Below are 23222 nucleotides of genomic sequence, written 5' to 3'. Positions count from 1 at the left end.
GATTTCGTACTATGTGTTTGTCATTATCCGGAGCGGACGTGTCTTTTGGCGTTCGATTCTGAAAAAAGCGCTAACCTTTTTCGCTGAAAGGCTAGGCCAACTTACTTAAATCATTTTAAGAAATATATTTCCAGCATTAAAGTTGACTTAGTCAACAAAATGTCATCCAATTTTGAGAACATTCACGCGTTTTCAACATGTGGACATTGCATTGATGGGAACTCATCGAACCAGCGCTGTACAATTGACGTTGCTTTTAAGCCAGTTTATGCAGACGGCAACCGCAAAATATGTGTGGAGTTATCATTGGCAAAGTAAGAAACACATATTTCTTAGTATTATGCCAGGGTTATGTCAATTGTTATATCACAGACGCATTTTAATATTTTAAAACCTTGTGAAAATGCAAACGCGAAGGAACGATAGCATGCATCTTTGCATATAAAAAATGGAATCACTTCTTCACTGCAAATATTTACTTAACACAAAACTATCAAAAGTATAACAATCATAAATAACATTTAACCCTTCTAGTGAATGGCATAGGTCTATTCATTTGTTCACATTTTCGATGTTCATAAACTCATTTTGAAATGTTTTGAAGGGGAGGAATTCCTGGTGAGGAAAGATGTTTCACCATGGTTGTTTCTAATACTACTTCTGCAAGTAAGCAAACACAGATTTGCTACATTTATTTTAAACTATTCTATAACTAATAATTTCTAATTCATCCATCTTTTACGATAACGTATCTTCAAAAGTGTACTTATTTCCTTGTTAAAAGGATAATGATCTCACTGCGTAAATATGTTCTTGGCGTTCATGGAGTAAAAACAATTTATTTTAATTATGTTATGGTAGTGGTATGCGTCATAGCATATAGCATTCATTTCCATACAAGTCCATATCATTTAAAATATCTTTAAGATAGCTTTAGTAAAACACAGCATGGAACCAAATTTGTAATTTTAACAATTAGGGACTATTGTTTGTAAGCGATATAGTGAGCGTTAGTAGATTTTTAGATTTTTTTATCTTAATGGGAGGGGTCTTTGTTTTCAAAATTGATATTACAGTTGCATAAACATTCTTAAACGAAATAATATAATTTAACCTTATAAAGGATGATGTTAAAATGTTTGTTATTTTGAAATCATTTAGTGCATTTGTTTAATATATTTTATTATTTATTTGCAATGCTTTAATGGCGACCTTGTATCATGCCAATATATGTCCTCTAAACTTTATCATTTTGTATTACTCAGATCAATACTTCTAAATCTAAGTAACTCTCCAAATGTCTTGGGCTTGTTTTCTCATCAATTATATACGATTGTTATGGTATACAATGATATTTACAATCCAACTTAATATCAACCAATATAATCTGCATAAGGCCAAATTAATCTTTTTTCGGTACTTAAACCCTTAAACCCTTCAAAAAAGTGTGATTTCTTAATGATCGACAACGCGATACACTAGCCTGATGACGAACCACCATTCGACCGTACGTATTGGCTTCACGCCTGTTGAGAGCTTGTGTGGGTGAAGGTTCATATGTTTATACGTCTGAAACATCTAGGAAACATCGCCCCCCACCACCCGGATTTTTCCTCGGGTCAATACAAGAATCCTAAAAATTGCCTCAAACTTGATAAACATTAGCCGTTTTCTGTGTTATTAAAAACTCATCTAAGTAAATAAATATTCATACGGAAACTGTTTGGGTCCGTTTCAAAGGGGGTGCTGTTAAACGCGGGAAAGTGACGTAGTTTAACGGGTTTTAGAAGACTGTGTTAATTTCTACCGAAAATGCTTAATGGACAACAAATTTTGTTTCATGTCTGTGATAATAATACAAAAAAAAATCATTCGTGATGTATAAAATTTAATCGATTTGATTAGGGGAGAATCTGGTCATGTGCTCGTTGTCTCATATTTTGAAGGTTATCGTCAAAACACTAAATATTGTTGCGCACAAGTTATGAATAGGTAACAAGGTCTCCTTGTCCTTTAAAATTCCGGGTAATTATATTTAATCTTATCTTTAAAAATTCGATGTCAATCACAAGCATATTTAGCAGCATGTTGATTTTTCATTGTATTGTGAAGTGCTCAGTTTAAAGGTGATTGATGTTTATGTCTATGTCGTATTAAGGCATCTGATTGGCTTACGGAAAGCGATCCAAAATATGACCGCCTATGTGTGAACCTATGGGTCTAAATGGTAAAGCGTAAATTAGGATATGATTAAATTAGATTAATTGTATTTCAAATAATCCAATAAAACTTGAAATCGACATAGTTTTGTTATAATTTTCCTTTCCAGCCAAAGTCGGTTGCCAAAGACTTGAATGCTACAATGGCGGTTTCTGTGATGGTCACGAGCCTTTAAGGCCTACATGTTATTGCAAAGAAGGCTTTTCTGGGGAAAATTGTTCACAAGGTGACCAAGAGGAAATAACGTCATTAATTTGATGAAACTATCTATATGTCCGGTTACTCTTTAAAAGGACGCGTTTGCCAATATATAATTGTAGAATGACGATGATACATGCGTATCAAATGATGAAAACCTGTCTGATTTTTTTTTGCATTTGTCGTAAATTGAGTGTTCTATTTCCTTTTCACAGCATATAAATTCTAGATCGTATGTTATAGAATCGTCAATTATTATTTTTTGAATACTTTCCTTTTATCATTTAAGCATACCAGTCCTGCGTCGAGGTAAGTTTCCAATCATAAAGGTCCAGTTGTGCTCTTGAGCCAGATGAAGAATGCCTATCTACATTACTGATCCAGTCTATATATACATGCGTGTATATATAACAATAAAGCACTAGAATCTTCAAGGGCATTCCCAGTAGCCTAGATTTTATTATGATTCAATGTACGTAAAGCAAACATCAAACAAGAAATTCATCACCTTAAACTACAAACAACATATCGTCATAAGTTAATGATGGATTAGTGCGCATTCGTAGTGAAAGTATCCTTATCTGATTCTCATATATTTTCAGAGTTTTCCAAAAAGCTCAGTTGCGGAGACCTTCTATTGTCAAAAAGGAGAACAGTGCTTGTATCCGTTCAAGTTTTGCACAAAAGACAAGTGTGTTATTCATTTACTGTATACGCATACGAAATAACGTTAAAACTTGATCAAACATGTAATAATATTTTACTTCTAAGTGCTGGGATTTATTTATTCATATAAACATTTGCATATCGCTTCAACCCGCACTCACTGTGCATCAGCAAATGTTTTAACTAAATAAGTAAAGAAACAGAATACTGGTTACAAAAGGCACCCTGAAAGCTTCTTAAAAATCTTTTGCCTGAATGCGAAGTATCGACAGAAAAATGACTTTGCCCAAAACTATGTTCACTTGACTTGTTAGATAACTTTGCTAAAATCTATGTCCACTAAACCTGATTGAACTTTCAATGTTTACAACTTTTTCGTTGAAACTCTTGAAAAGTGTGATATGTATAGGATATGTAACGAATCGCCACATATTTCATTTTATTTAGGCGGGTCTTTGGTGAGAGAACAAACAAACAATATGCATTATATAATAAGGAGAGTCAGGTTATTTTAATCACATGCCTTTTTTCTGGTTGCAAATCAAAAACAAGTTTCACCTGCGCTAATGTTAAGTCGGTTACCACAAACTGATAAAGCAATGGTAATTTCTGCACTATACATACTGCAGAAATGAAAAAAGTCGAAGATTTTTAAACAAAATGAATTTATTAATTATTGTTTTCGATCATTAAACCCATAAAGCATCGCAACATATACGCGATCCTTTGTAGCTAATTGGCTTTCGTTAAGGGCTATCTTCCCTTTTTATATTTTAATACTACAATACTACAATGTATGGGCCTTTTAAGATTTTTGTGCATACAGTACTGTATACTTTGCTTTTATAACTGCTTAACCTTTGTTATATTTTCTTCAGGCGACTGACAAAGCTCATCATCGGCCGTGCAGATCCGTGTTTATTTGTCAGCCAACCCACAATTTTCTACCCGAATACCAGCTTTGACTGTCACTGTTCATTCGGAACTGTTCTACTTTCTCCCTCTGAGCAAGCAAATGATACTTTGCACTTTTGTTTGCAGATTTTGGATTCTGCAGGGTACAACATATTTAAATACATTTGCTTTTGAAACTAAGCTGCTTCGCAGCGCATCTTTGAATCTGAGCATGTTATATTTACACCCTTTTGTGTTTTAGTTAACATGAACACGTTATACAGTGAATATACACCACAAGAGAAATCATTTTAAGTATGAAAAAACATCTACTTAAATTCATAGAACTACGTATTGCTGACCTTGGGTATATTTCTACAAAACCTGTATATAGATTTAAAATCCAGTACCCAGATAAAGAAGTGTTTAAACACCCTGTTTTTGCATTTTATACTGCTCAATAATAGATTTATTTTAAAATAATTCAGACTAGTCAAAGATGAGATATGTCCAAACATCATCTTGTCAGGTATGTGTTTACGTTTTGCTCCACTCGCATTTTGAAATAATTATAGTAGACTTGTGAAATGCGTTGTACACAGTGTAGTTATTTATATTCTGGAACTGTTAATTACTGCTAATGAACATTGTCAAACCTACACTGTTTCATATCAAACTTTGGGTGTAGTTTGATTTTCCGGTAATTTCCCTTTCAGATTGTATTGTACTTTATTTAAAATGTCTTTCTGATTTCAATCTGTCTTTCAATGAAGCTCAAAAACAGCAACCACCCATATGATGTAATGTTCTCGATTGAGTTTCGAAATTAACGCGTTTGTATTCATAGCACTTGAATTATCTTTCGTGCTCTGAGTTCATTTTAAAACGCTATTCATTAAAAACTATGCTGTTTTGGCAATGTCCAAGTTCTATGTCCTAGATAAGCCAATTAAATTACGGTATTCTCGAAACGTGAGACATACTAGCATATGCAAGACCAAGTATGTTTAAATTTATTCGAATATTAAACTCTGAACATACTGCATGTTTACATAATTTCATAATAAAAGTCCCAAGTTTGAGCGTTTATAGTTGTAACTGGTCTTTATATATCTGTTTCAGCAATCCCTCGGGAGAATGCCATAGAGACGGTAATCTACTCATTTACCTCAACTTTAACAGAACGATAAGCTGGATACAAAAGTTTTCTTGCAAAAAAACATAAGCAGTAAATGTAAATATTAATGCACCATAACCTTTATAACTTTATTTATCAATTAGGCTTTGATGACGGGTTTGACATTGTTCCTTAAGTCAAAACTGTCTTATGTAATAGGTGCTTATGCATGCTTATGTTTATTTAAACTGATATCCAATATATGAAAGAAGTTTTAGGGGAAAATGAAGTGTTTTCTCAAACTGTTTCAGTAATTTATTATAACGATTAAAAACTAGCAACGTGATTAATTGGCATTAAAAATGTTATAAGACATCATTTGAGCAAAGATTTATATTTTTTTCAAAATACAATATTTCAGGAAAAACCTTTCTTTCTGTCACCCTTTCTTAAACAAGTCGATTGCATAAAAGGAACTGATTGCCATTTTGATATTCGTTACACTGATGGGGCGAGGTTTCAGACACCATTGCTATGGTAGGTACCTCCTTTGTTTCTCTTATGCACAATGAGGTTTCAATGTTAAACGTACTATATTCTGAACACAGCAACAAGGTTCCGAAGGAGGTGCGTTGAATAACGTTATCGTGTAGTGATCGTACAGTGTGAACGTTTTGGTGTAGAACATTCTTAGAAAAAGGAATTATCCATGCCCACGCTATTTAATCTGCTCCCCTGCATTTTATGGACGAGTCATGTTATAATTTCGAGAAAACCATGAAAATGAACGCATATTTGACTGTAAGAATTTTGCTGATTGTGGGCGTTTGCGTTACTTAATTGTGGCCTCAAGCCTCTAAGTTATGGCCTGAAGTTACTGTAATCTGAAGTGAATAACATCGCTATTTCGCTTCTCTTAAACGTGTTTTCAATTGTTAATTGGCATTAGAGGCAAGGTATTCGCCATAACAACTAGTAGGGAACAGCAAATGAAAAAGTAGAAATAATAGTCTATATCATACGTTCAGCATTCTGTTTTGATAATAAACAAAACACTAGACAGCACTTTTTCATCGATAACTGATACCAACACTGATAAAAGAATCAATAGGAAATTCAACTATGGGGTAAGCGCCCAATATTAATTCGTACGCTGCGCACAACATTGTAATTCTTTAATGCTCAAAGCTTAATTTAATGTATTGCATTAGTTACTGAGTTATGATTTAGGCAAACTTTGTTTAAGAAAAATCAAATTTAATGTGAGATATATTGCACGAAAATATCGTAAAAGTATTTAAAATATTGCATTTGATGCTCATACAATTATTATAATATAGAGTACTAAACGTAGTTTGATACAGGCAAGTGAACCAAAATAAAGTGATTCTATTCCTAAATATAACGCGTATCATACGTTCAGCAATACTGTAGAACACTTCTTCTTCCCGGATCTGTTTGCCAACCATACTCTACTCATACGGTATTTATTGGCTCTTTCTTCATCTTCGGTAGCCATTTCTGTTGCTCATGTCGAGCGCGGGAACTCAAGGGAAAATGGCATCTCTTTAACGCGATCATTTTACGTTGTCTCTTTTGTTTTTGATTTCACGATGTCGTATAACGCTGGATATTTTCGGAGTCGAGTTTTGACGTTTGATGCGATTTTTTTACGATTTTTTGCGAACATGTAACATGATTCTTGAACAAAAAATACGGTGTAAAAATACTTTTATGAGATCGAGGGGCCTATGCGTTTCCATACTCATTTGTAAAGAAAAACTTGCAGGTATTATTTGGTAATACTTTGATAAAAGTAGTTTATAGTTACCTCCAGTCAAAATGTTATTCGCCTTAAATATTAAGTTTATTGTCTTCTACTTCAATTCCAGTCCAACGCTTAGCATTTCAAGATACATGGGAAACGTACATATCTTCCCACCAAGCCATCTTGTCCACGAATGTGTGACCGACGTGTCATATAAGGTGCCAACAACTGCAAATGTTGGTGACAAACAGAAGCTCTGCTTGAGACTGTCATTGCCGCGGTATGCCTTCTTACACATTCTTTTAATTGTAAACTTAACTTCTAAACACATCTTCATTTTTTTTCAACATAGTTGCCATATCCTAATGTAGAAATTAAACGACTAGGATATGGCGTATAAGTGTGAATAATTTACTGTTTTGAGAATGACCAAATAAGTTTCTGCCTTATTTATGGTGAGTTAATTGTAAGTATACAATTTTTGTCACACTTTTGCTTTATAGGGTATACGGTGAAGAACATTGTACCATCATCAACATCAGAAACACACTCCGCCCTTTTCAAGGTTAACATTATCAATTTGTTTTATATGTGTATGATATTAACGTTTAAACGTTTCTTTATTTTTGTATTATATTTGATATATTTGGTGTCTCAATGTTGCATTTCTGTAAGTGTATTAGATGTAAATTTCAGTTTTTGGACCATGCAAATTTTCAAACTGCACAAATAGAGCACTTTGCTTAGCAAACAAAGCCATCGACACATATCAGTGCATTTGCCAAAACGGCTTTACAGGAAGTGATTGCCGTAAGTTGTACAACAGTTTAAGACAGTTTTAGACTTTAGTTTTAGAGCAGTTGTAGTAGCGGTAGTAGTAGTAGAAGTAGTAGTAGGAGGAGGAGTGGTAGTTGTACAATGAATACTTGAGTTTGAAGGCAAGTTGCAGAAAACACGGTATTTCTACCTTATGAGACGACAGTTGATCACTGTAAATCTTTTAGCATTCACCAGTCATTTGATACACGGTTACAATCTTCTTATCAATAATTAGTACTTTCTTTATGTGCATTATTTGGTTAGTAGCTAAAGCATTATCACTCAAAGTTGATGTATGTTATACATGTGTATATATTGATTTTCAAATACGAGAGTTAGTTTTCGTATAACATTTCATTCGTTATGTGTTTATATCAGTAATAATAGCGACGTCCATATAAGAAATTTTTATATCAAAGTTTCAATAATTCGTTTTAAAATTTCTCTTGATTCAGTTTATTTTTGTTAGATTTGCAAAACGCTTTTGGAAATGGTTTCCTTCCCGGTGTCGAACATCTAAATGCATCTTTAGTTATCAACGGACCTAGGTTTCATTTTTCTAGAGGTGTTTTAAATAGAACGACTTGCATCGAAAATCAGAAGTGTACATTCGTTATACCTTACTTCGGGAGCAACAATACTCGGTTAGTATCATTGGACCTTTGTTTCTGCTAACTGCAATGATCTCATTGAGTATTAACAATGTACAATTTGGTATGTCTGACCGTCAATACCTTATATGTTTACTTCATGTTTTTCATGTTGTTCACTTGTGATCTCTGTTGTTGTTGTGTGACTTAAACAAAGTTTTTAAAGTCAAAGGGGGAGTTTTACCCCATCGGTTGATGGGATGTTCGCCAAAGGAGTAATTAAGTACCCAAAACCGCTAAACCTGCGATGAAAGACATCTATGGTGGTCCCACAGCTAACTCTATTGTTTTTTTTATCTCTGTAGACCGGTGAAAAGATACTGCAACACGTCAATAATAGAACAACCTGGCAGACAAGTGATCACCCCGGTGACAGAAACGAAGGACCTGAATCTGTTATATACAACCTTTCTTGGAACATCTGGAACAGACCTATGTTGTTACCAAACAACAGCAGACGGATCGGAACACGGGTGCGTTAGTTAAGTGTTAGTCATGTATTTATAAGGCTTTAAGCATTTTTACCACTTTATTTTTTATATGTCAATATAACATTTCAAGTATGATAGAGCCAACACAATATCTATTCTTTAACGTATTCACAATTAACAATGTACAAACATATGCGTTAACGAAATAATATTATGATATTTCTTCTTCACAGCATGAACGTAGATGAGTTTTGTTTCGAAGTTGAAGTATCACCAAACACAGGAGGTATGGGTATTTCTAGAACTAGTATCGCATGTAACTATTTTCATACAAACAAATCATTTAGTACATTGTTTGTCTTGCAATGTTTTGCTTGAATAACTTGTTATTGATCACACTCATCTGTCTTTCCTTCAGGCAACATCGAAGTGAATTCTGGCAACCAGGTGTGTTGGTATTAATATACTGTATTAGTAAGCCTATTACAGATTTTGTACGGTTTTACACTGAACGTTTGAAATGCTACACGATGTCTGGGAATACATATTAAAACCCCAAAAAGAGCAACACTTATATCAACGTTAAATGAGATTTATAAATTATAGTCCAAGATCAGAATAAATAGAGAACAAATCAAAACATTTATAGAACAGAAGAGGAGATACCCATGTGGCCAAACAGCATAAAATTAAATATTATATCTATTATTTTTTTTAGAACAATTTCGGAAATGGTTTATTCTTGACCTTATATTGATATATTCAATATTTTGTAATCCAGCGGATAAGTTTTAGTGTATTTTATTACTATTTTAGGTAACTAGTTTTATATCACCGGCTATGGGCACACGATTCATTTGTATGGCCGATGACAATTGCTATATAACTATTATAACGGATAAAACTCAGTCATGGTAATTATAAAGATTTTTTTCAAACCTGTTTTTTAATTCATGTGGTTTAAGATATCAATAAGTTTATTTGTTGAATGATGGAAAAGTTATCTAAACCGGGTTTATGTTAAAACTTTTTGCTACTGAGCTTGTTTCTGTAGCTTTTTGCATAAATATTTATTTTCGTAATCGTAATGTTTCTACTCGGTTGTTATCATTATTTTAGTGACATTTTCATACTCGGATTCACCAATTAGTAAAATCGCTTTTCTTTAGTGAAACGTACTCATTGGATAATAACTAAACTTAAACTTATGTAGTGTCCAAATTATACTTTAAAACAGCGATCAAGTGATACATTGCTGTAATCGAGGAGATGACATGGACATCTTTATCACACAAGAGCGAAATGGTGTATGTGTTACTGAAGTCGTTGTACACACATTGAAGGAGGGGCAAGAACAAACTCTTTGCACGAAAGCTGGGTAATTAAGTCATTTATGATCAATTCATTCACCTTCTTAAGTGAGTCAGTATGTCCTTAATTATATAGTTATTTTATTTAATTAGAGTGACCGAGCTGGCATCAAATGAGACAACAGTATACTTTCAAATGTTTGCCTCAACACTTTGTTTGAGACGGGACGTTTTGGCGATACTTTTTTTGCCTATTCTGTCAAACATAAATCATAGAAATGTCTCAGTTTTGTGTTATGAACATGCAATGTGCAACTATTTAGTAGTCACATTTAGATTTGTATATGAATCTTTCTCTTACTTTTCTTTAATATTCAAGTGGTTTGCATTTTCAGAATAAACGGTACAACCCTCAACTTCACAGTACTTGCACTAACACCTGCAGGTAATATAGTGTGTTTAAACTACATCTAGCATGTACATTACATATTTTTTGTTTTAAGGTTGTTCGTAGACTTCATCTTATATAAAAGGCAAAGAAAGAAATTTGTATTGAGTATTTGATTGTACTTTATTATTGTGTAATATCTTCTGCGCGTGAAAAACAATTTGTTTATGAACAGGTTGTCTTAACAAGTTGTCACTATTGTTCGACGATGATCCCTGTGTCTTTTAACAGGACTTGTCTCTGTAGTTTCAAATATTATATAAATGTGTTTCGCAATGTTTCTTTCATAAAGTGATATCAGCTAATAGCATGTATCATGACGAATTTTATGTACGTTTGATTTTTTTTACATCTGCCAGATATTATACCAGTTAATTATGGAATTTGATTAATGATCCATTAACTCTTTCTTTGTGCAAACTGTTTAGGTCAATTATTTTTTCATATGTTTGATACATTCGTCGGATTTATTGATGTTAAACATACTCACGTTAAATCACATTTAAATGGCAGTTCAAAATGTCACACAAACGTGAATCCGCAAAAAAAGAGTATAAGATGTGAAGTATAATTATAGTATGTTGAATTTATAACTTACCAAAACAGATAAGTACATAGAAATGAGTACATTTCAGAATTTGGCTCCTGCCAGAAGCTGCACTGTGAGAACGGAGGAACGTGCGTGACAAAACTTGGGGCTGCCTCTTGTTACTGCCTCCCCGGATATACAGGAATGACATGTGAAACAGGTAAATAATACTTCCGTTTACAGAAAGTGGGAAGACATTATTTAGTGTTTCACAACGCGATTATGCGTTTCATGCGATTCCTTCTTTTTATATAAATTGTATTAATCTTAAATTATAAATCATATTATGGATGTGTACACTTTGTCTATGCATTTGACGTATGAGCTAGGTTGACTGAGGTGCATTATTCACAAAATTAGCCATGGATTTGTCCAAACGGATTACGACACTTTCGATTGTAATAATAAGTATGGACATTTGCATATCTATTGTGTTATCATTTCTCACAAATAACTTGTGACTTAAGGCTGTTGCAATTTCTAATTCGTGATTATAATTCAAAGACGAAAGCAATAGGCCGCGTCTTTTAGGGTGTCTATTGTTTGCAATTTTCAATGGCTACAGCTTAATTTTATTTGTATAATAAAAATGTATTTTCATTGAATATAACAAAAAATATTCAACTTTTTTTAATAAATTGTGATCAAGAACCGTGTTGATGCGTGTAAAACTCCGAAAACTGTATGTGACATCTAGCAAAAAAATTAATTAGCCTGACGATTGATACTAGCAATTTGAAAGTGACCTATTATGTTTTCATGTTTGCTTGTCATCGGTCATACGAGATCGTTATTTTAAAAAAAATCACTTTCTATAAAAATGACGTTATATACACGTTTTGCTTGTAAATCTACATTTTACTGACCGTTCCATGGCGGTACCTAACAATCCTTGATACTCAACCCTAGTTTTTATATAATATATACTCTACTGTTGGTTGTGGAGCTGTTGTTCCATGTTTCTGGTTTGTGATTGTTTGTTGTTGTGTTCTATATCTTCGACGTTTACCCTGTGCCATTAAACGGGATTAACGTTTAAACGTTGGACTACTGAGCTGTAGTTTTTCATAAGATGTTGAAATAAATAATTGAAGTATAAAGCCAAACACGATATTAATAGACAATTTTAAACTTATCTGATATATTCTCGGCAAGAATGACTTTGTACGAGGTGCCTCGCTTGATAAACGAAATCACCAATGTATTCTGGATGTGGGCGTCCGTTTTGCATTAATACATTTTTCTTAATCATGTAATGAAATACCATTCCTGGATGTTGTCGAACAAACATTAAAATAATACTGATCATGTTTTGTGGGAAATCGGAATAAATATGCATATTAGTCATGACGTATGTGCACTCAATCATATTTTACCATTCCCATACGTGACAATTTGTGAATATTATGACAGTTTGGAACATTCTAAACAAGATCATATATTTTCTTGAACTCTGAGGCACAATTATACACATAATGAAATAACACTATCAGTTACCATGAAAACATAAATAAAATGAGAAAATTGTCCACTACTGCTTCCCTCCGAGTAGTGCTCTTCAACCAATATTCTCTTAATAATAAAACTCTTTCAGTCGCGTCTTCGATGCCTTGCATTACCATGCGCCGTGTTTCTTAAATATATTGTATTGATTTTCTCATCCATGCATAGATAATATTAACAGTAGTATTGCATAAACATTTTACTGAATATGTATCTGCAGATATTGACGAATGTGCTTCTAATCCTTGCTTCCACAACGGAACATGCGTAGATCATGCAAACGGATATGCTTGTGACTGTACAGTGGGCTACGGAGGTGTATATTGCCAAACAGGTGATTATTAAGTATACGGCCTTTAACAGTTTGATGACCTCATCCTTCCTCTTTGAATTTAGGCTCCTGGACTTTCGAAATGATTGCTCATTTAATTATAACTGAAATAGTTATCTAATAAAGTCCTATTTATATTTTGAAATGACATAAATCATAGAATAAGAAGAAAATTCTGCGTTAAATTGTTTTGTTTCTATTTTTTCCGTGAACTTAACATGTTCCGGTCTGTCTCAGTCACTCAGAAGCAGTTGCACGATGATTTCTAAATAATCTAAAAGAAACCAACCGTCACAACTTGTCTATTAAATTGTGCTGTAAACATTTGAAGTCCCACTTTTTAATGTTTGTCTGGTGTCAAGATGTCGATGAGTGTGCCTCCAGTCCCTGTCCCCTAGATTCTACATGTGTGGACCACGTGCATGGATACGAGTGCTACTGTTCGAACGGACGCACCGGAACCCATTGTGAAATAGGTATATTTTGTCTGAGTAATTGTGTTTTGCTTTATTTTAGCTTTGACAATCGAATAAAAATTGAATTGATGTAACGTAAAGATATATTTTGCAAAATAAACTGGGTTTTTTTAATATATACTCGTATGGTGAATATTGTAGTTTAGTTTGTGTAGTTCAGTTTAATATTTGGTAAGTGTGTCAGAAATTTCCGAAGGCCAAAATAAAACTAGTTTAGGCTGTTTCCTTTACCATATGGTGTTAGATCTATATTGTTAAAAACGATAAAAAATGGACTTTTTGTTTTCATCGGTGGACAAAAAATAGAAAGCATATTATTCAATTATTTATTTGTAGACATGTCCTGCAACTTTGATGAGGATACATTTTGTTCTTGGCACAATGAACAAATGTTGGATAAGTTTGATTGGACACTCCATCGAATGTCAACGGCTTCTATGGATACTGGTCCCGATGCTGACCACACGGTTGGCACAGCAAATGGTATACACCAATATGTTGGATTTACAATAATATTTCAATACGAATGATGACTTAGACAAACGTGTAACAGTTTAAATAATACGACAAATGATATATAATATGTAATATGTTATGTAAGTGGCAATTGAGTGCTGCACGTATACAATATGCCAGACATTCTGCAGAATATCAAGAGTCGTAGTATTCATAATACATATACAACTGTTGAAGTAGATAATCAAAAGGCAAACTATTTTTGTTTAAGGACTTTCAGAAACATAATATTGAAAACACAAATTACGTGTTTAAATGAACATTTTAATTTAATTAAATTGGATTGTAGGGAGTTACATTTATATCGAAACAAGTGCTCCGAGGATTGTAAACGAGACCGCATGGCTTGTCAGTCCGTTGATCCGCTACAGGGGTGCTCAGGCTCAATGTCTCCATTTCTGGTACAACATGTTTGGGGCAAGCATAGGCACACTGAACGTTTATCTGCAGTCTGGTGATGGAACAAACATCCCTGGAAAACGCGTTTGGTCTTCAATAGGGAATCAAGGGCCTGTTTGGCGGTCTGCACAAGTGACAATCATCTCTTACTCAGATCTTAAGGTAACGCAAAAGTGTTTTAGTAACAACACATAAGTACTTTCTTTTAACATTTTTGCCAATTAGAAACATGCCTGTTTTGTGACAATTTTAAATTATTATTCGTAGTGAAAATATTGAATACAGGTAAAATCATATGTTCTCCAGATCGTGTTTGAGGGCATTGTTGGTGACGGTTACGTTGGAGACATTGCTTTGGATGACATCTCATTTGCTGATGGAGCATGTGGTCTATCATCGACAACTGCTCCTGTCATAACAACCGCAGCTACAACGTGGCTTTCAACTACGTCATCTGGACCTAGTAAGAAGATTTATTCAACGTTTAAATACTTTACTATAATCTTATCACTGTCAATTTTAACACTATTTAAGTTCGTGTCTTTCTGTTGTTATTTCTCTAGATGAATGTAAAATTTGTTTTTGTTGGTTTACCTGTGCTTAAACAATAACGCAAATGAGTTAATCTTTTTTATGTTCATTCAATGTAAACGTTGTTACGTATCACCTACAGTAAACGGTTGCGAAGGCAATCCATGTATTCACGGAATGTGTTACGTCCATCAGAAGGAATATTTCTGTCTCTGCCATGCCGGTTATGGAGGACAAAACTGCCAGATAGGTGATTTATCATTAGTTATGAATGTACCTCAACGCTGAGTTATTTTTTAATAATTAACACCAATGCCGTTACAATAACACACCCAGCTCGTATGAACACTCGTGTATGGCGTTGATATTGTATCCTGGTAATTATAGAGGGATATCATTACTTAATGTATTAGGCAAAATTTATACAAGTAAAATAAATCGAAGGCTGACATTCTTCGCTAATATTTTTGACAAAATTAAGGAACCCCAGGTCGGTTTTAGACAGGGTTACAGTACAGTTGACAATGCCTTTATTTTACAAGGATTGATTGAAAAACAACTCAGCAAAAAGGGGAGTAAGCTGTACGTAGCATATATAGATTTTTTGAAGGCTTTCGATCTTGTTAGTAGGCCAAAATTGTTTGAAATTCTTGCTGTTAATGGTGTTTATGGGAAGCTTTATAGATCACTACAGGCTATGTACTCAAAAGTAAGAGCTAGAGTTAGAGCTAATAAAAATACACTCTCTAATGAATTTGAATGTCCAACTGGTTTAAAACAGGGGTGTTTATGTTCGCCCATATAATTTGTATTTTTCGTCAATGAGTTCATTAAACAAGTTGAAAGCAGTGAGCTGAAAGGCATACAGCTTTTTCCAAACCTACGTGAAATTTTGTGCTTGTTTTTTGCCGACGATTTGGCTTTAACATCTGATACAGTGGTTGGTCTACAGCGATTAATAAATAAATTACATGAGTTTACAAATGAATTTAGCCTGACTGTAAATACAAAGAAAACAAAGGTTGTTGTATATAAAAATGGAGGCAAATTATCTAAAAGTGAAAAGTGGTTTTATAATAATGAACGCCTAGATGTTCTAAAGGGATTCCAATATGTTGGAGTATTCCTCTCCCAGCAACTTTCTTTTCAAAAAATGGCCAGTGAACAAGCAATAACTGCAAAAAGAGTGCTAATGACATTATTATCAAAATTATATAAGTTTGGTCAATTGAACCAAAACACATATTTCAAATTATTTGATACAAAAATTGCACCAATATTATCATATGGATCGGAATTATGGGGTATTGAAAAATATAAGACTATTGAAGCCGTTCAAATATATGCATGTAAAAGGTACATGTGTGTTCCACATAAAACAACAAACATTGCAGTTTTGAGTGATTGTGGGCGCTATCCGATTTATATTGGAACTTCCAAATATGTTCTGAAGTACTGGCTAAAAATACTCAATATGACAAAAGATAGATATGTCCGGCTGGTCTATGGTATGCTGAAATATATGGATGAAAGAGGCCATGAGAATTGGGTGACTAAAGTTAAAAATCTTTTGAATTCAACAGGGTATAGTTATATTTGGAGAGACCAATGTGTACAAAATGAATCATTATTTTTGAAGAATATTATACAACGATTAAAGGACCAATATCTACAGGAATGGTCAAGGGTTTTATCTAAATCTCATAAGTTAAGTCTCTATAAGCATCTGAATACAGATTATAACCATGCAAACTATTTGAATTGTGTGATGATAAGGAAATTTAGAAGTGCATTGGCAAAAATAAGATGTTCATCTCACAAATTAGAAGTTGAATCTGGCAGATATCGAAATGTTCTTTATCAAAATAGACTGTGTAAATTATGCAATTTAGATATTGAAACAGAGTTCCATTTTATAATCAAATGTAGTTTTTATGATGACTTGAGAAGCAAATATATTCCAAGTAAATTTTTTACAAACTCAAATATTCATAAATTTTATGTTTTAATGAACTCTGTATCAAAGAATACCATAACTAATTTAGCAAAGTATGTTTTCTATGCAAGCAAAGTAAGAGATGAAATGCTCAGTAATATTACATCTAGGCACATTACTCTCCATGTATTATTCTGTTTTCTTTTTTTTAGTTAATATTGTTTGGGGGTCTACACAAAGAGATAATCTGTGTTAGCGGTCAAAAATATTGACATTATTTTTGTTACATAGTAGAAATATTAAAAGTAATTTCATTATGTTTACCATTTTACTCTATTGTATGTTATACAATTTATTTGAATTCCTATGTTCACCATTCACCACTATGTTTGTATGTATATTATTGTGTACATAATGTTGTTCTGGGCCGGTGGCCTATATCAATGAAATAAATAAATGAGAATAAATGAGAATGAGAATGGGATATTGTATTCGTTTTAAGTGGTACCAGTTTGTGTTTATCGATAGCGGTTCAGTGTTTGGAGTGATATTGATATAGCTGTTTAGGACAAATTTAATATTTTTTCTAACAAAGTCCTTTGATCAAATTTTAGATCAAGACGAATGTAATTCATCTCCTTGCAAGAATGGAGCGACTTGTGAAGATGACGTTGACAACTTTGTGTGCCATTGTAAACATGGCTATGCAGGGATATTATGTGAAACAGGTAAGTTACTATAAAATTGTGCTAATTACAAAAACAAATCAAGTATAAACTAGTAAGCAACAGTTAGACGCCGCATTTCATACACCATACATCCCAATATCGTATGCGAAAAAGAAAACCAACTAACACCTTATCAAATTGCAGAGATTGATGAATGTTTGTCAAGTCCATGTATGAATGGCGGGTCATGTTTGGATGAGGTGAACGGTTACACGTGCACGTGTGTGCAGGGTGTTGACGGTGACCACTGCGAAAACAGTATGTGTATACATTTGTGGAGACGTTCGTTTTTCATATTGAAATGAAAATGTCATGTTGATCAATTCGAATAATTACACATGATAAAAATGACTATATAAGTACTGCTGTCACCCTTTCCTGTGACCATATTTGTTCCAAAAACTATATAAATAATAGGTTCTCAACTTATTCCTTTTTCAAGTTATCTAAATGATGTATTGCACATATCTAGAGATACTAAGAGAGTAATACACACTAGAGCCATTGCAGAGATATAAACAATCAAATTTACTTTCACATGAGTAAGTATTTCGTTTCAATGTTTCAGTGCTGGACCCATGCTTCTACAATCCCTGCGTAAATGGAAAATGTTTCTCCCATCTTTCTCTGTTTCTGTGCATCTGCCCAGCGCATTACACCGGGAAGTACTGCGAAATAAGTAAGCGGCTGAGTTACTGTAAATCCGTCAATATTAACCAGAATTCAAATACTCTTTCTGTGTAATGTTTTTTTTTGTTAATTCAGGTCAAGACATTTGTGCATCCATGCCTTGTTTAAACGGAGCTACCTGCTCTTCCCGTGTAGACACCTTAACGTGTAGCTGTTCTGAGGGATTTGATGGAACCAGATGCGAGCATGGTACATATCATTTTTTGAACGTATTATGAATGTACCGTTTTTAAATCTGTGTTTTCTTTGTTGGGGTATCCTTATTCCATGTTTGTTTTCAACTCATGTTTAACAACGTTTTTTTTTTTTGAAAAAATTAAATTGCGCTTTAATTTACAATAATATAATAGAACGATTTGTAAAACAGCACTGTGTTGTCAATGAAAGTTTCAACAGGATGGGCCATTAATAAACTGAAAAATACACATTGTTTTTCCCTTTTTCTCCTTATTTAGGCATAACTCCACTCCTCCACCTCTCTCCCCCCTCTTTCTCTCTCTCTCTCTCTCTCTCTCTCTCTCTCTCTCTCTCTCTCACTCTCTCGCGCGCGCGCGCGCGCGCGCGCGCGCGCAATACAAAAACACTTTCTTCGAACTGTTTAGGTCCTTATATGAAATACTACAGTCTGGTCACAATAAAAATTGTTAACAGGTCCTTCAACGATTTTAAATAGATAGTTTTGAGTTTTAACTGCCAGATCTTTCAAAGGGTGGTTATCAATGAATTATAACAACGTTACCTTTATTCGTCTTTAGATATCGACGAGTGTTTGTCAAACCCATGTGCTTATAATGGTACCTGCGTTGATGGATTGGCAACATTTACTTGCCAATGTCAGCCTGGATACAGTGGAACGCTTTGTAATTCAAGTACGTTTTATTTACTATTTGTCCTTGTATTATCGAACTAGTGTGACGTTATGCGCATATAAAATAGTTAATACCTTGAGTACACGCTTGCTCCAATGAAATCGTGTTTCACTGACCGTTTAAAGTCGTTACATCATTATTGTTAGAAAAGCAATTCTAATGCGCGTTTGGTCTGTATGTTGTGTGTGTGTGTGTGTGTGTGTGTGTGTGTGTGTGTGTATGTGCGTGTGTGTGCGTGTGCGTGTGTGTGTGTTGTGTGTGTGTTTGTTGTGACCTTTACCTTATGCTTCTAAACAGGGTTAATATTAAATGTCGTACTACTGGGCTTTTCCCTATAGTTTTCATCGTATGTTATTGCATTTGGTTATATATTCATTACTAGTCGTTTTACCAAAAGTGTTTTCATATTTATCTTCACTAAACGTTCGAAGCAGGGTATCAGTGTATTAGACATACATTATTGACATAGATATTTTATAAATTGTTCCTGCTTTCGTTTGTTTAAAAATAACTTAGCTTTTGATACATATGATATCAGGCAAGATTTAAAATATTTTAGGACAAAAGTGCTTGCCAATCGGATTTTCTGAAATTATTGTACTACTTGTTAATGAGCAAAAACAAAATACTCGACCACAACATGTGAACAACTATGATGAAATTGACACACAAAACGCACAGGATTTTTTACATCATTTTCAGAAAGGTATCTAAATTAAACAAGACCTTCCTTGCCGTATGCCACTTGATAACCGAGTTCACTTAGTACGATCCCATATAGTCATCCCTGATGTTTCACACTTTGAAAACATTATTATACACATTTGGAATGGATGATCCAGACAAACACACATTTTGTATAACTTACGAAAACAATATTTAAAAGGATACTTATTGTATTGGCAACTGGTCCTAAAAATCTAAAAATCTAATACTTACCGTTTCGAGTACTCTTGCAAACTTAAATTTTCAATAAGGCGTTATAATTTGTTTTTTTTACTTACCCGACCAATAACCTGGTCGACTTATTTTATACCTACACTATTTTGCGAATTATCCAGGTCTCACTTTCAGACCTATTTTGGTAAAGTTTAGAAAACTGATGTCAATTAGATATTTATTTGTGTTATCGGACACTTATTTAACCACTAGGCGCCTATTGCATTATCATGCTTCGCCGTTTCCAGTTCGATTTTGAATCTTCTCAAAATCACAACATCAAGAATGACAAACATTCTACTGCATGAAAGCCATAATCGAGTGGCATACGGTTGGCTGCTGATTATTTTTTCATTCGATTGCCAATAAGCAAGAAAATATAAAAAAAAGTTGCGAGTGTTGTGTCAATTTCACGGTGATCGTTAACATGTGTTATTAGGTGATATTTTACTTCCTCACAGTGGTAGTCAGGTACATTTTTATATGTTTATGTGTACACATTCGACTACTGAACTTGTTTTCATTGTTGTTCATATAAATATTCATACAGTTCATTTCATAACAGATAAAGATGATGGTAGTCATTGTTATCCTTTGTTCATATGATGTATACTTCATGCCAGAAATAAATGAGTGTGAGAGTTCACCATGCAGAAACGGAGGTGTATGTTTAGACCGGGTAAATTCGTTCACCTGTAACTGTCCACTTGGATTCGCCGGCGTCGACTGCTCTGATGGTAGGCTAACATGTCATATCTTGTTTACTTAAAGTTGAGTAATTGTTCATGGGATTGGAAACTTCCTCTACTTGTAACCGTAACGGAGTTCATCAATATTTGCAATTGATGTTGAGCAGTGTTAACCGTTGCCTTAGTTTAACATATTCTTGAATTTGTGTCAGGTAACGGACCCACGTGTTTTTCTTGCGCTCATCTCGGAATGGCAGAGACATGTACTTCTATAACTACATGCCAGTCAGATGAGGTGCGTTTACATTTTAAACACACATTTAAGATTCATATTTTATTTTATAAGTATTGATATACTTATTATGTATACACCGATTCTGTATTATGCGTCATGTTGCTTCTAATTATATAAAATACAAATACCTGTGCTATCTCAGGACTGTGAAATCAAACTGTGGCAATTAACTGATTTGTAACATTCATAGAACTGAATAAATTTGACTAAACAATATGATAGCGTCGTATTGTATGATCGTTTAATGAAGTTTGAAGCATTAACTCGGGGAAAATGTTCAATAAGCTATACGGACCAACATTATCGGGTCATGTTATTTAATTTCGTCTTACGTTTTAGGTTTGTGTAACTGAAACATATGAAAAATCTGATGGATCTCGAAGATATGATACTGGATGTCGAAAAGCCAATGTAAGTACTGCTTGAATAACTCTGCATTACAGCATAGGCTGTTGCAACAGTAAACAAGACAGGGAATAAATAAAATAACCATTTAACATTAAATCTTTATTTGACTTCGGCATAAACATGTTATATAAGCGTGCATCTTATTTGTGTAAGAACTCCATCTTAGTATGTATTTGTACACATGAAGGTTTGTATGTCCGGGTCTTCTGATGGCACCTGCACTCATTGCTGTACCTCAAACTTCTGCAACCACCAAGGATGTAGCGTAGTGGGTGAGAAAAAATTCTAATTAGATACTTTGTCTGTGCTAAGGGGCGTCGGTATAATTGAATTATATTTCTGTGAATGAACAGTCACAATCAAACATTCACAGAAAGCATGAATGGTGATATTCGCGTATTGAACCGAAGTTTTAATATCAAAACATCAATTACTTTGTGTCGTCAATAGTATTTTCTCTTTGCAATTTTCATTTTGCACAGGAAAATTTGTATTGTAGGACACGGCATTAGAAGTGATCGCGGACCTTTGTGTCTAGACTGTGATGACATAGAAAACATGGCCCTCTGCAAAAACATAGCCCCTTGCGCCAAGGACGAAGTAAGAACAAGTCTATACATGGCCATAACAAGCAAAAGCATAGAGGCTGTTGATATTGTGCTATCGTATTATTCACATGAATGCCAGAAACGAAACGATTGCCCTCAAATCTGCAACAAAACCATGGGATAAGTTTAACATTTTTTTTGAATTGATATAATGCGTGAATATTGTAATAAAACGATAATTCAACAGTACCTAGTATTTTACAGAGCGCTTTTTATAACAGAGGTTTTCGTAATAAGGTTTTCTTATATACCCGCCTGTGTTTTACAGATTTGCACCATCTACGGAAGTCCTTTTACACACTTTGACGGAAAATGCGTGAGCAAGAACTTCCAGGTAACAATGCTCATATTTTTGTTTAACTTTAAGCAAAGTTTTGATGTTGAAATCAAAACCTCATCCTTTCCGTAGTTTAGTATATAGTTCTTCACAAACGTTCCTGCGACAAAAGCATAAATTCAATATGTTTTAAATTCTGTTGCGTACGTAACAATGCTCAATTCTCTGCATTTCTTTGGGTTTAACGTTTACCTTTACAAATCATATCGTATTGAAATTCACATTCCAGTGCCCGGGCGTGGCATCCGCTGGTGGATTCTGCCAGTCATGTTGTGACCAGGATATGTGTAACACTAACTGCACCAGACCAGCCGAGGTCTCCATTGTTGGATAACATTTGATGGTCCACTTTCGCAAGGGATTTAAGACCAAGAGGAATCTTACCATGACACACATGACCCATGCCTACTTCGGTCCCTATTGTTGAAAAATCGATCATGTGACATTATGTTGAACTACATAGTACGGTGTCTGATTCTCTTCATTTTTTATCTAAACTATGATTGTAGCATATATGCTGAAGCACCAATGTGATGTGATGTGTCATTCAATATGAAAAAATAATAATACAAATGATTACATTTAATCAAGAAGTAATTTACTAGTGTAGTATTACTAATTATTAAAAAACCTTTGCAAATATGTTTGTTTTGATCTTTAGTTATATTTTGTAAATGTACAATTATTTTATTTCTAACGTGTGAAAAAACATTCGACCTAGTTTTTATTGCATTCGTAATGTGCAAAACTATACAGCCAGAATCCCCCGGTGCACAGGGTACGACGATATATGCGTTTTGTCCATATGCAAAAAGCTTCAAATTTATGTTTTGTTGAATAGACACGCAGTTCAAGCC

At 34.0% G+C, this 23222-nt stretch overlaps 2 protein-coding genes across 2 annotated transcripts; both read left to right on the top strand.

The window, feature by feature from the left end:
- The first annotated feature begins 146 nt into the window (after positions 1-146).
- Positions 147-18274, top strand: LOC128207895 (neurogenic locus notch homolog protein 2-like). The gene is made up of 29 exons (XM_052911080.1): positions 147-314; positions 605-666; positions 2330-2446; positions 2708-2727; positions 3021-3109; positions 3963-4142; positions 4467-4507; positions 5101-5129; positions 5517-5632; positions 6988-7143; positions 7367-7428; positions 7560-7673; positions 8152-8326; positions 8638-8805; positions 8997-9049; positions 9182-9210; positions 9580-9677; positions 10001-10141; positions 10469-10518; positions 11157-11270; positions 12834-12947; positions 13307-13420; positions 13757-13903; positions 14226-14497; positions 14642-14798; positions 15009-15116; positions 17417-17530; positions 17675-17788; positions 18099-18274. Exons 1-29 carry the CDS (start codon positions 160-162, stop codon positions 18272-18274), a joined length of 3285 nt encoding a protein of 1094 aa, XP_052767040.1. The 5' UTR covers positions 147-159.
- Positions 18275-18301: 27 nt separating this feature from the next.
- On the top strand, positions 18302-22911 carry LOC128209125 (fibropellin-1-like). Its single transcript, XM_052912997.1, has 9 exons — positions 18302-18409; positions 18976-19089; positions 20652-20765; positions 20930-21012; positions 21352-21423; positions 21608-21692; positions 21920-22020; positions 22297-22362; positions 22595-22911. The coding sequence occupies exons 1-9, from the start codon at positions 18316-18318 to the stop codon at positions 22697-22699; spliced, it is 834 nt and encodes a 277-aa protein (XP_052768957.1). The 5' UTR covers positions 18302-18315; the 3' UTR covers positions 22700-22911.
- The last annotated feature ends 311 nt before the right edge of the window (positions 22912-23222 follow it).

This window comes from Mya arenaria, chromosome 11, assembly GCF_026914265.1.
Source record: "Mya arenaria isolate MELC-2E11 chromosome 11, ASM2691426v1".
Classification (NCBI taxonomy): Eukaryota; Metazoa; Mollusca; class Bivalvia; order Myida; family Myidae; genus Mya; species Mya arenaria.
This window is presented reverse-complemented; position numbering and strand designations above follow the sequence as displayed.